Source organism: Photinus pyralis, unplaced genomic scaffold, assembly GCF_008802855.1.
Source record: "Photinus pyralis isolate 1611_PpyrPB1 unplaced genomic scaffold, Ppyr1.3 Ppyr1.4_LG6, whole genome shotgun sequence".
In the NCBI taxonomy this organism is placed as follows: Eukaryota; Metazoa; Arthropoda; class Insecta; order Coleoptera; family Lampyridae; genus Photinus; species Photinus pyralis.
This window is the reverse complement of record NW_022170663.1, coordinates 37462516-37476855: the sequence shown is the minus strand read 5'-3', so window position 1 is coordinate 37476855 and position 14340 is coordinate 37462516. Positions and strand designations below refer to the sequence as shown.

General features: G+C 35.8%; 1 protein-coding gene across 4 annotated transcripts in view; it reads right to left on the bottom strand.

Moving 5' to 3' along the window:
- The window catches only part of LOC116174933 (UNC93-like protein), a 67066-nt gene that overhangs the window by 27762 nt on the left and 24964 nt on the right, over positions 1-14340 (bottom strand). For all 4 annotated transcript variants that reach the window (XM_031492973.1, XM_031492972.1, XM_031492974.1 and 1 more), the window contains one exon: positions 13224-13956. In XM_031492973.1, the coding sequence (XP_031348833.1) occupies positions 13224-13929 (706 nt within the window). In that variant the 5' untranslated portion in view covers positions 13930-13956. The remainder of the gene's footprint in view (positions 1-13223; positions 13957-14340) is intronic.

Below are 14340 nucleotides of genomic sequence, written 5' to 3'. Positions count from 1 at the left end.
TTCAGTTTAGAGCCCATGTTTATGATTCTATTTTAATTGTAAATGATTTGTACCTGATTATGAAGCTCAGTTCCGGGCTGCCTTTCTTGGCCTGTGAGTCAAGTAAGATTGCATATTATATTTGCGTTCTTTTCACCCTCTTATGTTCGAGTACAAATTATGTAATATTTAAATATTTTATCCCCTCCTTTGAAGTTATGACTGTACAAGACAATGGCATTTTGCCCCTATTTCATTTTGAATAAATGCCAAATGTGATTACTTTCATGACTCCTGCATATTTATGTTGTTTGGATACAACTGTTATATGATGGGTTCCCGAAACCCTATTCTATATGCATTATACCCTGTATTATTACAATGAGACAGGTTATGTTATGGGCAAAAAACGTTGGAGCTCTAACCAAAAACCATGAACACAAATCATACTGATGCGTATTCTTCATCTGTGAGACTAGTGTGAACGTCAGAGCTCCGTTTCATAACAGGCCTAATAAACATATTCATTTCGGTGAAAGATGGTGGCATACTATTTTAAATATAGGTAAATGAAATTTTGCGATGTTGTCGTACAGGTTGAAAACTATTATAATGCAATTGTAAAATGCAACTTAGAAAAGAAATAAGACCGTACGAGAGTACATTTCCTGGAAGGTATTCAGTAGCTCTTTTTCCTTTCTTGTAATCAATGAAAACCCTAGAGCTACTATCGGTTGTGAGAGGGCAACTTCTATTTAAATTTTTATTTATTTAACAGTCACTCTTCGCCATTTCTTGTGTTTTATTTATGTTAGTGGTAATCGATCCTTAGAGCAACACACCCTCGAGCACCTCGTTTCACAACACAACGTAGGTCCTATCATTATACAGGTTTGTTACATGGCGATCATGTGCCATGAGTTTCAGTTAGTTTTGAGCGGGAGTTTTGATTTTTTGGTTTTGAGTTGTGCAGTCGCTTCTCGGCTGCACCTTGAGTTATTACAATTTTCAACATATTCTAAGGAATTCTGAAGAAATAGTGTCTAGATGCTTGAAAGACAAGATTGTAAAGGGTCTGTGAAGTAATGTGCAACGATTCTGAAAGATTTTGAAGCGATTGGAAAAAGAGAAGTAATTTTAAAAAAGTGATTAAGATTCTTTAGGATCGCTGAAGAATTTACCACATTTTGTTGAGACTGTAAAAAATTTAACGAATTTTGAAATGGTGTTAAGTTCTGAAGAGATATTGGTGTTTGAAATGATAATAACAGAGTGTTAGAAACATTTTCTCTCAAGTAGTGTTCTTTTAAATAGGAAAAATAAGGCAAATGCGGGAAAAAGAGTGTGTACGTCTCTGTACGCTAATTTTGTTAAGTAATTGACCTTTCTGGTTATTTGAAGACGCAGTTTTGTCGCAACCAAAATAATCTATGCAGATACAGTTTAGTTATAGTTCGTGCAAACTTTAATGCGGTTCGTTCGTTTACGGAAGAAAGTTACGTTGATTTTGGAAAAGCAATGCACTGCATAATAAAACCGTTTTAGAACGTTATTTTATCAACAAAAGTTTAAAGTGTTTCCCGTCTGAATAGCCATAAGAAAGAAATTTTGTCCTTTAATTCAACAAAGTTCGACTGATTGAGTGTTTTTGCATATGTGCCTGATTATCGCAACCGTTATTTTGGTCAGATTGGATCATTAAAATAAGTAATTTTAAGTTTTTCCTTACTAATTTGTGATCGAACACCTGTGTGGGGTAAATGTAAGAACGGACTTGTTCCCTTCTTCATTCCAGGTTTTTCTTGCTGATTTTCTGCGAATGTGTTTCAGAATAACATTGTTTTATTGTCATTGTCAATCTATTAATTGTGTGTTTATTTGAATCCATGGTACAACGCAGATAGAGTTTTCATGGTTCTGATTTTTCTATCTGTGCTCAAGATTTATCTCAGGTGTTAAAAGAAATTTGTGTAATTGATTCTTTGGAATTTTCGGAAATTGATTATTAGAATTTTTACTTTGTAGCGAATGCCGGAGCTGTACACAGAGAGAGAGAGAGAGAGAGAGAGAGAGAGAGAGAGAGAGAGAGAGAGATCATAAAAAAAGTTTCTATTTTTTTAAAATTTGAGGTAGCTGGTTTGTGGGTGCCGCGATTCGAGCTCTAAGAAACTTTTGGTCGACTGCTCCTCGAAGACGCGCGCCTTGCGAAAGGTAGTTAATTTCACTCCTAGGAAAAAAAAACTTTACAACGATCGGACCAAAACTATAGAAGAAGATAGGAAAAAAACTGAAAAATCACCACGTTAGTATAACACGCTCGGAGCTGGCGCCGAGATGTCGCCGACCCCACATCATGTAGCAAAATTGTTAATTACACTACCTTGATAGCTACATAATATACATGTACACTCCTCGTCTACAAATTAATTTACAAAAAGAGATTTTTAACTCTGTCTAGACATCTAGAGTAACAAAAAGAAACTTGAAGAGTATTTGAAGGGGTTTGGGGGATTCTGATAAGATTACAAAAAGATATTGACATGATCAAGAGATTTCGAAAACGTCTTGCAAATATTGTATAAAATCTTGGAAAGATTTGATAAAACATTAAAAAAATTAAAGACACCCTAAAGATCTGTGGTTCTGAAAAGATATAAAAAATGCATTAGGAGATTATGAAAAAACTTTACAATAATATTGAAATGGCTGTACATACTTTGAGAGATTTTTACCCAAGTTGGAAGATATGCTATATTTTGGAAGATCCAGATCCTCAAGAGTTCTTAAAAAATGCTGAAGAGGTTCCGAGAGATTCTAAGTGGGTTCCGAAGATATTCGGTATGGAAATACATAATGAAAAATTGTTAACGTGATTATGAACAAACTGTGAAGACTAAAGCGATTCTGGAGAGCTCTTTGAAGATTAAGAATTATGATTATGAATTTGAAAAGACTGAAAAGATTCTGGAGAAACTTTGAAGAGGTCTTACATGACTCTGAGAAGATATTGTAAAGGCTCCGTCCCTTTTCTCTCACTAATTCTATTTCTATAAACTCAAGAATCGGGTGTAACGGGTTGTCGCTTTGCAGTTTCGAAAGTTTTGTTTTGAATTTTGCAATTCGTTCAACATAGGAAAATTTACATGTATACCGCTTCATACGAAGCATGAACGTAAGTAGGTCTAGTGATAAAACGCACGCAGGTCAGAAAGATATCTGGGTTTTATCTTCCACGATAAAATAACGATCGCGAAAGCATGCTCTGTTGCCACGATGTCTTTGGTCCTCAAAAACGCGTCGGTTCCATTTTAAGCCGGCTGAAAGAGCCGAAATGCGGGTTTTCTATTCGTTATTGTGGGATGATAGTCGAGATTGTTTCGATCAGAAAATGGGTGTCGTTTCGGTTTTTCCGTGGGGCCGGGAAACCTTTTGATCACGTACAATAATTCTTAACTAAGTTACGAGAGCTAGCACGTATTACTAGGCGTAATTGCGATGATTCGAGCTTCAAATTCAAAAGCCAACACGTAAAGAGCGATTCAAAAAATTCAGCACCGTGGTAGGCGGCGATAAGGTGTTTATCGACAACGAACCTCAGAATTATTTCGAGTCGTTAATTAAATTAAAAATTCAAATGTCTAATTAAGCGAATTGTCAGTTACGTGGTATGTTCACAAATAAACTTCCATTGCCAACTATGATGTTGCATTTTTTTAATCGCTCAAAATAACTCCACGTTCGCACCTCCAGGTGCTTATGGACATACAGTACATGCTTGCCAAACGTGACAATGACAACACAAGGAATAATCATTTGGCAACATTGCTGAGGAACAAGGATAGCATTATCGACGAAAGACGCAAATTAGTAAGAGAGGCAGTTAGTCCTAAGACCCCATACCTACTGCACCCGATTGACATTGCGCAGTGTGCGCATACGCACATGTGATTTTAGCAGTATGCGATATGCTTGTCTGTACTAGAAGCATCTACGGTTAAAATGTATAAAAATATCTCTATAATTAATAAAGTTTGTTTGCGCATTCGCAAAATAATCGTCAAGATTTTTCTTGGATGAGCTGCCAGAGATATAAGCTACAGAAAAAAAATTGTGGGAATAAAAATAAAGATTTATAAAAGCAAATATGGATGAGATGAGGTATAGAGGAGAAAGTACGGAATAAAAAAAGACGACATAAAATATATAGAGTAGTAGAAGAAAAGAAATGTAGACGATGTAGTGAGAAATAGGAAAATATACATGAACTGATACGGAAAAAAAGCAGGAAATAATTATTACACGAAATGAATAAAGAAGAATTAATAGAGGAAGATCAGAACGAGGATGAACCAGGACAGAACAACGAAGAAATGGAAGAAAGAAAAAGGCGAAAAGAGTAGAATGGTAGAGAAAATATTTAAGTTGGAGGGATGGGATCTTTTTGGTATTTGTGTATGTAAGTCTTCGTGTTTTTTGATGACCTAATCTTCTCGCCCCTTGTTTGACAGGATAACAAAGTACATACAAGCATTTTTTACGAATTCCCCAATCTTCATACCGTTTCCGATATAATATTCTAATTTTAAAAAATAGTATATTAAGTATGGAGAACGGTAAGGGATTTTTACCGTTCGAAGACAATTGTTTGGAGGAGGAGCGACTCCAATTATTGTCTGAGAACGGTAACGCTTAACGTTCGACGTGCTTATAACATTTTTTGCGCGATCGAAATTAAATTTATGCAACCAATATAATATAATATAATATAATAATATGCACTAAGAAATTAACGAGCAGAATAAATCGAAATGATCGAAGTGGTATGGTGTATATCACTAGGTAACCAGTTTATTTGTCAAAATTGAAGTTAATAATTTCATAAAAATGTGCATGTGTCTGATGTAGTTTACTAGCTTTGAACTTCCTTTATGACTTTATGAGCGTCTTGCTATAGGAAACAACAGCACAAATTGTACGTTTAATGTACCTAACAATAATTAAAGATTAATGTAATGTAAGACTGTTGATTTTTAAAAAGGCGTCGGTAAGTATTTTTGCTGTTCTGTTTTTAGATCGGTAAGTAATTTTGACGTCGTCGTAATCATAGCAACTGGTAAATTCTACCTACTGTCATGGAAACACCCATGGTAAATAGTCAGAAATGACCGATCGCGCAAAAAAATCTATTAGACTGCTTTTATGGAACTAACAATAATTTCCAGTAGGTATGTTTTCGTCGTCCCTTTTATTTAAAACTCAAAACTCCCTCTGTAATTTCCGGAGATACAAATGTGTTAATTCTTGTCTGTCCACTCGATATATTTCAGAAATCGTTTTAAAATACATAAACTTGCCCAAGAGGCGCATAATCGCTGCATTCTTCCAATTATGCCGACCTTTCTTCAGAGTAACGCTTCTCGATCCCATCATATAATACATATATCGGTTCGCTTTCATAATTCCACATTAGAATGTCTCGCAAATTTAAATACAAAAAGAAGGAAATGAGCATAATGGGAAGTGATGCTATAACTACGCTGTCCTCGAGTTATACCTTTAATCCATAATTTAATTAATGCTAAATGCATCACTGATTCTTATTTCCCTACTACATGCAAGATATCGCACGTCATTATTCCGCTCCGAAGAGCAAACCACTCATCCGGCTGTAAGCACTTCTAACCCTTTCTTATGTAACGTTTTGCTCCTTGCATGCATATTATGTAGGTACTTATATTATTGATTCGGTTATCACCCTGATTAACAGGTATGTTCACCTTCGTCCAGAGTATAATTTAAAGTCAATTATATACTAACGGTTTCTATAAATAGAATTGGACCCCATGTTGACCCTTGTGGAGCGCCTTTCGCATCCACATATTGATTTCCGCTAATTTCGTTAAGGATTTACATAAATGAACTATCCAATTTGATCAGTTTTTACATTGTTTTGGATTTTATTATCTTGACGATGTAACCAATAGAGTGTCCAGGCGAAGACACAGACATACTATGATAAAGGATGGCGCACGCAGACGAACCGGTCACGTAACAAAAAATTAAAGTTTAATTTATTCAGTAATTAGAATGTCTACTACTACTCACATGAGGACAAATTATGTACGGATGAAGTGCAAGGAATATTTAAACGGGGCGAGCCCAACCTGCGAGACTGTGCAATTTATAGCAACAGGTGCCAATGGCGCCAGCACAATTTACGTGACGTGCAATTTACGCGCGAAAACCGCTACGAGAGATTTATTGTGGCTAATCGAAGTCTTATTTTTGATTGGAATAACCGCGGGACAACTTTCGAGCGAATCGCGAGCGGTTTTGGGGTCAAATTGCGTCAGAACAGAAGATTGAAAAGAAACGATTCCGACAGCAAGTGATTGATCGTGTGGTAAATTGAAGTTAGCTATTTTGAAGTAAACATTTCCCAAACGTTAGTTTTTTGTTTGTTTTATAAATACATAGGAAATGTGGCATGTCCACACGAGCAAAAACTGGATCAAACGTTAGTTATTTGCTTGGTTCAATCCAGCAATATTTGCGCCCTATTTTTTTAACAATACTTCTATTTTGTTTCAAAATTGTTTAATTTCAAATGATGCAAATTTTTGGCGGGTATATTTTTTCACTTCTAATCGCCATGGGAGCCATTTGGTTGCCATCGGAGCTATGGCCAAAACACACGGTCGACCTACTTCTCTGAACATTTTGAGGGAGAGGCGACAAAATCCTCACTTGAGCCCCAATTTCACAGGAAAAAGTTCAAACTCGTCACTGATGACGAAAAGGAAATTTTAAGCTGAAGAAATTACCATTCTCTATGCAATAACTTCCAAGTGGATTTGAGGTCCTTCCATGTCGCACTAAAATCGGCATTATTACTGACTTTGTTGCTACAGAAGCTAGGAAGTCAATTGTTTGGCAAATATGAATCAGATTTACAATGGTTAAAGCCTCGGTTAAAGTATTGGATTCTCAAGATTTTCAACAAAATGACATTTTTAAATGAAACACTTTATACCCCATTATACAAGGTATTTGTTAAACATGCGCCAAAAATGAAAGAGGTCATTCCTTGGCATAGGTTATCCTTTGATAATTTTTGAAAAAGTGCTTTGTTGCAAAAATACAAGGCCAAAAAATAGGACTTTAGCAACATTCCGACTAAAAATTACATGTATCATTTCGGTTATAGGAAATCATTCAACGTACAGTCGCCTAGCTTGTAATGAATTGCCCTGAGCAAGTCCATAAATCACTTACATGTCAGCCACCTCGGCATTCGTGTAATGAGCCGTGATAGAGAACAGCAGAAATTACATGCCAGATAGCCAAACGTCAAAATGATAAAAATAAAAAGCAAAAGCCAAACAAAATAATCAACCAAAAGAAATCGCGTAATATTGCTAAGATAACCAGTCCGATTTTTTCGCCCTGTATCTTGGCAACAAAGCGTTTTTTCAAAAATTCTCAAACGACAAAATATCCTTAGAATAGTCTAAGGAATAACCTTTTTAATTTTTAGCCGCATGTTTAACAAACACCCTGTATATTATGCAACGATTCCAAGCATTAAACATTTTATATACAGGGTGTAGCATCTAAGATCCCTTTACCATAAAAGATACCAAAAAGTCTGTCTTTTAAAACAACAAATAACATTTTTTATAGATATACGGTATACACACTATATATCGAGCTATATAATATACAGGGTGTCCATCCAAGAGCCATCGGATCATAATTCCATTACCATAAAAAATATCGAAAAAAATGTAGGAGCAAAATTGTGCATAATTACTGTCGCCGCGTTATATAGGTAAAATATTTCTGATCACCAGTGGCCACCACTTATTCCCGCACACGTTGGAACACTGAAAAAGAGAAGGCTAAATCTGGCTATTAAAACCTATTCCGTCAGGAGAAATTGGCGAATGTGACACATCAGCCAATGGGATAAAATATTTGCGAAGCGTAGAAAATGACTGTTCGTTCAACGTTCGGTGCTATTCCGGAAGTCGCTCGCATCTTAATAATTCTCGTCGTGCAAGCCCCCGCTCTGACAAACCGGAAGTGAATATGCTATTTCGATCAATTCGTTTTTACTCAACAAGTTTTCCATTTACAGGGGTGATTTTAACTTGTTTTATACGTATACTTCATTGTACTGTAGAAGATTTAAGGATTGCTTGCTGTATAAAAAAATTCAAAAAAATCCTTGATTATAGGTTTATTTAATTTTCATCTTATTTTCCATTTTTCCTAATTTCACATGGAGAATGGAATAAATTACATTGTTTATTTAATGCTTTGTAGCTCTGTTGGGTCGCGAGGTAGAATTCGGAAAAACGTACAGGGTGTTTGATGAAAAAAAATATTTTGTTCAATATGTTTATTTCTTTCTTTTTTTTCTTACTTTCTTTCAATATTTTAGTAATCCGATGCTCAGTTAATTTTTTCCAATTTAACCTGTAACAATGAGAACAAATGGTTCATAATAACCAAATCTGCAATTGTGCCGACTTTAGTTGGAAGACACTGTATACTGCCGAATTTTTTAGCATCGCTCTGAGACAATCGTAATTAAAGGCACCTCTAAAAAGAATTGTGCGGGTTAAACTGTAATTGGACGAAATCCTCTTGAGGGCCCAGAGAGGGACAATAAATAAATAAATAAACTATGCTATTTTGGATGAGCCCTCTTAATACGTCTAAGACAGTTAAAAATGGGGAAATTTGTGCGCCTACAGTTGTCTGTATTTGTAACTAAATAATCGTAGAACAATATAGAACCATTTTTATAAAAAAATATGTCGCGAATATCGTAGCATTGCACCAAAACTCCAAATACATATGTAAACCTGCAGACAAGGGTTGGAACCCACATGAAATATAAGTTCCGGTTCTACACTACTATTATAATCCGGTAACGATTCCGGTTTCAGTTTTTTTCCGCTTTTTTAGGGTACTGATATAAATGAATAAAAAATATATTATAGGAAAAAAATAATACCCAAAATTGTATGACTAAATTTCGGCATGTCGCAGATCACAAAGTGTGAGATATATAGATCTAGTTCTCTCTCTTAAAATAACATTTAACAGCAAAAGCAAACCTATAACTTAAATATGCTGTTCATAGTGCTTATAGTTCAGTATTTCGAAAAATCGAAATTTCATATTACTTTATCGTCATGAAAGATTTATTTTTCTACTACTACTTTAGAATCGCGTTATACTGGATCTGAATGTGTGCGGCCAGGATATCTCCCAGCGTACACTCGTGACGCAAGCAAACAATTCCGGTAACGGTCTCTAAGAATAAACACTATATCAACCATTCCTGCGCCGTCACTTAATGGTGAGAATTGAACATCTTTTGTTTTATCATGGCACACTTGGTTTCGGAAAAGAACGTTTTTTTTTACAAATTGGCGTTTCGACTTGGTTTTCTCTGAAATTTTCTTATGGAATGTGTGGTTTTGTTTATATCAGTGGAAAATTTGTAGTTTTGGCTACCCACCGTTATAATTTGTTTAGGGAGGTGTAATTTGAAATTTTAAAAAAATATGACATATAGCGAAGGTCAACCAAAAAAGTACCTAAAAAAATTATGTGATTGTGGAAGAGGTCTTAACTTGCGCCTCACTTCAAAAATTAGCCACCTGCGCGATTTAGTATCTCGCAAAAAAATTCCGAAAAACTGCCAAATTTTGAAGAAAAAAGGTTATAACAGCGAAGCCGTTAAAGTTATAGGTATAACATGTCACATAAAAAAATAAGTACTTTCCAAATCAGTAATAAAATATGGGGTGTTCAATTTAAAAAAAATGCAAGTTTGATACGCCACTGGAATAACAGCACGCCCCTGGTGATCAAAAATATTTTAGAAACATGCCGGTGGTAATTGTGTACAATTTTGCCTTAAAACTTTTTTCGGTATCTTTCACGGTTATGATCCGAGGGATCTTAGGTGCTACACCCGTGTATATTCCATAAAAGGCAACAGCATTTTATTTAGCGTCGTCCGCTAAAGCTACCGTGTGTACCTCACAATAGGTATTTATATATCAAGTACATAAACTTGGTCTTTATGGACGAGCTGGTTATTTGGCCGAGCGAGGCGCAAATAAACATGGCGAGTCCACATAAAACCTATTTATGGACGCGATATATACAAAGCTTTATGTACGACTGCAACAACCCTTAATGAAGAAAATTTCATGGAATTTAACAAACGATAAAATCTATATATCATTGACAACAGATGTCAAGCATTTGTCAAGTATTTCTAAAATACTTGAATTTACCTTGAATCGACACCTAACTACGACTGTCACATTGACAAGCAGCCGTTTTATTTTATCAAAATGGACGAGGTCATAATATTGCAAATTATAGCTGCTAATTGCGACTGTAATTACCGTATTATCAAGCAGTCGTACATAATAGTTATTTACATAAAAGTCAGGAAAATGACACATTACTGGCGAGGAAATATTGAAGTGCGAGGCCCCTTGGGGCCGAGTACTTTAATTTCCGAGCCAAGTAAGGTCGTTTTACTGACGAGTTTTGTACTAAATTTTACCCGAAATCGTATTTTAGTATAACATTTCAATTTGTATATGAAACTTTTGATGAATGTCAATCTGTCAGTGATGACAGGAGTCATTATAGACATTACAAATGTCACAAATGCGGCCGGTAAAGTGACGGTGCCGCCGAAAAGTGATAGCTGCGGCCAGTAAAGTGACAAGGGGCAGGAAACGTAGTCTGCTCTGCCTCTGTCATGGAAACTCAAATTTCCTGACAGAAAGTGGGCATGAAAATGAAAATTATTTAGACTGAAACAAATTTCGGACGGTTCAACGAAATAAATTGAATAAGAATTTCCAGTGAACATTTGCTAATTTCTGGCCATTAAGTACCGGTGGATAGTTTTAGCTTTCCAATGCGCTTACGTGTATATATATCGGCCGATTTTGCAAAAAAATATCAGATATCACCCAGATGTCCCTGGAAATCCGAGGATGTTCAAGGATATCCCGTAGATTTCCGAGGCTGTTCAAATATGTCCATTTATACACACTAAATGGATGTTTTGTGTAAGTATAACACTTTATCAGTGATTCCTTCGTCGTTATATACCAAAGCAGAGAAGTGTGGTATTATTTCCTGAGCATCAAGATGCGTCGAAAGATGTAAGGTGCGAACTTCTTTACCGCGATATATAGAGGGTGCCCACTATGTATGTAATATAGTATATATCAACGACTATACAAGATTTTTCTATATTAAAGTTGTTTAATATTATATTTCTTTAGATCATATAATCATATCCCCTGGATATAGCCACCCATTTACTTGCACTAAGAAACATCTGTGCCAACTGCCAGTATTTCTTAAAAACATCTCGTATTTTCTACTGTAATAAAGAAAATGTGAATTACAACAATCGTAAACCCCTTTGTGTGCGGAAAAAAACACGCCACTGAAATGCCGGGAATGTCAAATATATCTACTGACTCAGTGCGCAATATCGGTATTCTACTGTTAGCTATCTCACTCACATATGTTGGCACAGATGTAATGGCTGTATATTTCTTAAGGCAGCACTCAATTGTTTTTATTTCAGAAAACAAATGAGTAACCAAAAACAATTGAATTTTTTAAATAGTATTGTATCTTTTTATTAGGGTCATTTAATAGATTTTGTTTCTCTTTTTCATAACGTAACATGTTAGAACGGCCCTTATGCAAAAAAATTTTTCAAAAAATTTAGAAACTCTTGATTACGTCATTACATCAATAACATTAATTTAGATATCCTACATCAAAATGAAAAAAATGAACGTGTACGTTTCTGATTAAACCTTGAAAACAAAACTAAATTAGCAGTAAAACGGTTTTCATAGCAATAAATGTTCGCCATTAACTGCAAGGCAGTGACCTAACTTATCACGAAACGTTTGAAAAAAAGGGCAAACATGTTACGTCATAGAAAAGATAAAAAAAATTTCAATCAAACGAGCCTAATAAAAAAGTACATTGCTCTTTAAAAAAATTCAATTGTTTTTCGTTACTCTTCTTTATGAAATAAGAACAACCAAATGCTATATTATCATGGGAAATAAAATAATAAACAGTTTTCATATAGAAAAATGTTGTATACCGTCGTTATATACTGAGATAGATTATTACATTGTTAAGAAAGTGAACGATTTGTTTATTAATAGTTTATTCATTTTAGATGTTAAGCAGGCCGTATTTTGTTCTGTTATTGTCATATTTTCAGAGAGTAATTTGATTTGAATTTTTTCAAAAATGTGACAGTTTTAATTTAAGTATGGAAACGTTTATTATCGAGCGAAATTTCGGATTGTGATCTCTAACATTGACAGAGTAACAGTTGACATTATTGGCTGCTAGTTAATAATGACGTCATAAAGTCCACTTTCAAAAACTGCCGAGAAAGTCGACTTTACAGAAAGGTTGATAATTAAGTCATCCTAGGCTAGTAGTGAAAAAAACTGTATACAATCGTTTGCACTATGAGTTTTACGTCACTAGTTTGTGAACCAATTACAAGCGAACTTTTTATTCTCGACCATCACATGTCACACATGAGTGAGAAAGGGATGGCAACAATTTGAAATAGTCATAGGTTATTTCCCTTCAATTTTTGATTAAATCGAAAGAAAGTTTCAAATATGATTACGAACGTTACACCTTTAGTAAACGCCCAGTACTTTTAACAACAATGTTTGTTTAATTATTATGTTTAACATCACATAAAACACGTTTAGAGAATCGGCTAATAAATCCTGACGAGTTCATTAAAAACGTAGAAACAATACACCGTTTTGGACACGTGGGAAATCTTAAAGGAGTAATTACCTAATTAAAGGTCGCGTCATTAAATATCAACATATTAAATCGGGGAGAGGAGGGAGCGATTGATTAACACCGAAGTTCGCAATAGTTTTACGAAGCAATATAAGTCATAACAATAAATGATTTGACACGAAAAATGATTACGTGTATAGTAAATTGCCGTTCAAACCACAACGTAAAATGTCGGAAACCTCTCGTCAAAAGCGCTACAACAAAATTGGCCGTCTGTCAATAGAACTTTGTACGTTGGCGGTTTTACAAGGTTTTCGGTTGCAAAACACTATACACGCTATAATTTATACGATTTTTATCGAGAAACCATTAAACGCTTCACTTACCGAGTGATGAGATTAGGTTCCCCCACAGCTCGGCGGTTTGCCACGCGAGGAAGAAGATCCCAAAGAAGCGCACGATGATACCATCCACACTTTGGTCGGTAAGTTTCGCGTAAACCCCGGCGACCTGGGTGAGATAGGAGGCTTTGGACGCCCACATGGGAGCGGCGCCGATACCCAAAAGGACGCCGGCGGGCACGAGGGTGTAAAACTTTGGATAAAACTGGGCCCCAATGTAGGGGGCGTAGCACATCATCGACAAGCACAATGTCCATTTCGCCGTTAGTCGCTTAATTAAAAACGTCGGTATAAAAATGCAGCTGACCACGAGAGCCGCGTAAACCGCACTCAAAGAAACCGTACCGAGTCCGTCTTTAGCATTAATACTACTTTGTAAGTTTGCCGTCCCTTGGAAGGCGGTGAATTGTATCATAAATGCCGTTGAGATTATAGTAACGTTCTTTAAAATTCGCCATTTTTCTTTGCGCGATAATTTAAATTTGCCCTGTAGAGATGCCTCTTCGTCTGTCAGTTCGCGGGGTGGTTTCATGACGGCGCCCAAGGCGTCGCCGTCGCCCTTGTTGAAACCATCGTTGTCGTATCCTCTCGTTACGTTCAGAGTGTAGACCTTCCCGTCTTGGTTGCCCTCGTTCGATCCGCCGTTCGGTGAACCATTTTGGTTGTTTGCTGGATCGAGGGACGCGGTCATTTCCAGGCCGCGACTACCCTCCACTATCTGCAACAGAACAGAAGGTATTAGCAATACATTCACTGAAAGTGTTAGATGGAAAAGGGAAATGGAGCTTCTTGTCCATTCACCATCACCAAACTTAGTAATTTGGATTACCGAAAAGACGTAGCTTAGGTGAATAGGTATAAATTAAATAGCATAAAGAGATATTCAAGTGACAGTAGATGCAAGACGGTTGTGTAGTTTTTTTTAATTCATCCGAAGGAGTTATGGATAAAGATGTATTACCTATACCACAAACTTAGAAGTTTTACATTATGTTATGTCACACTATGATAAATAAAGTTACGTAATCTTAAATTATGTATCATGTTGTTTCATGGTGCGTTATGTTACACCAAGTACGTTGCACATTATGCATCATCAAGA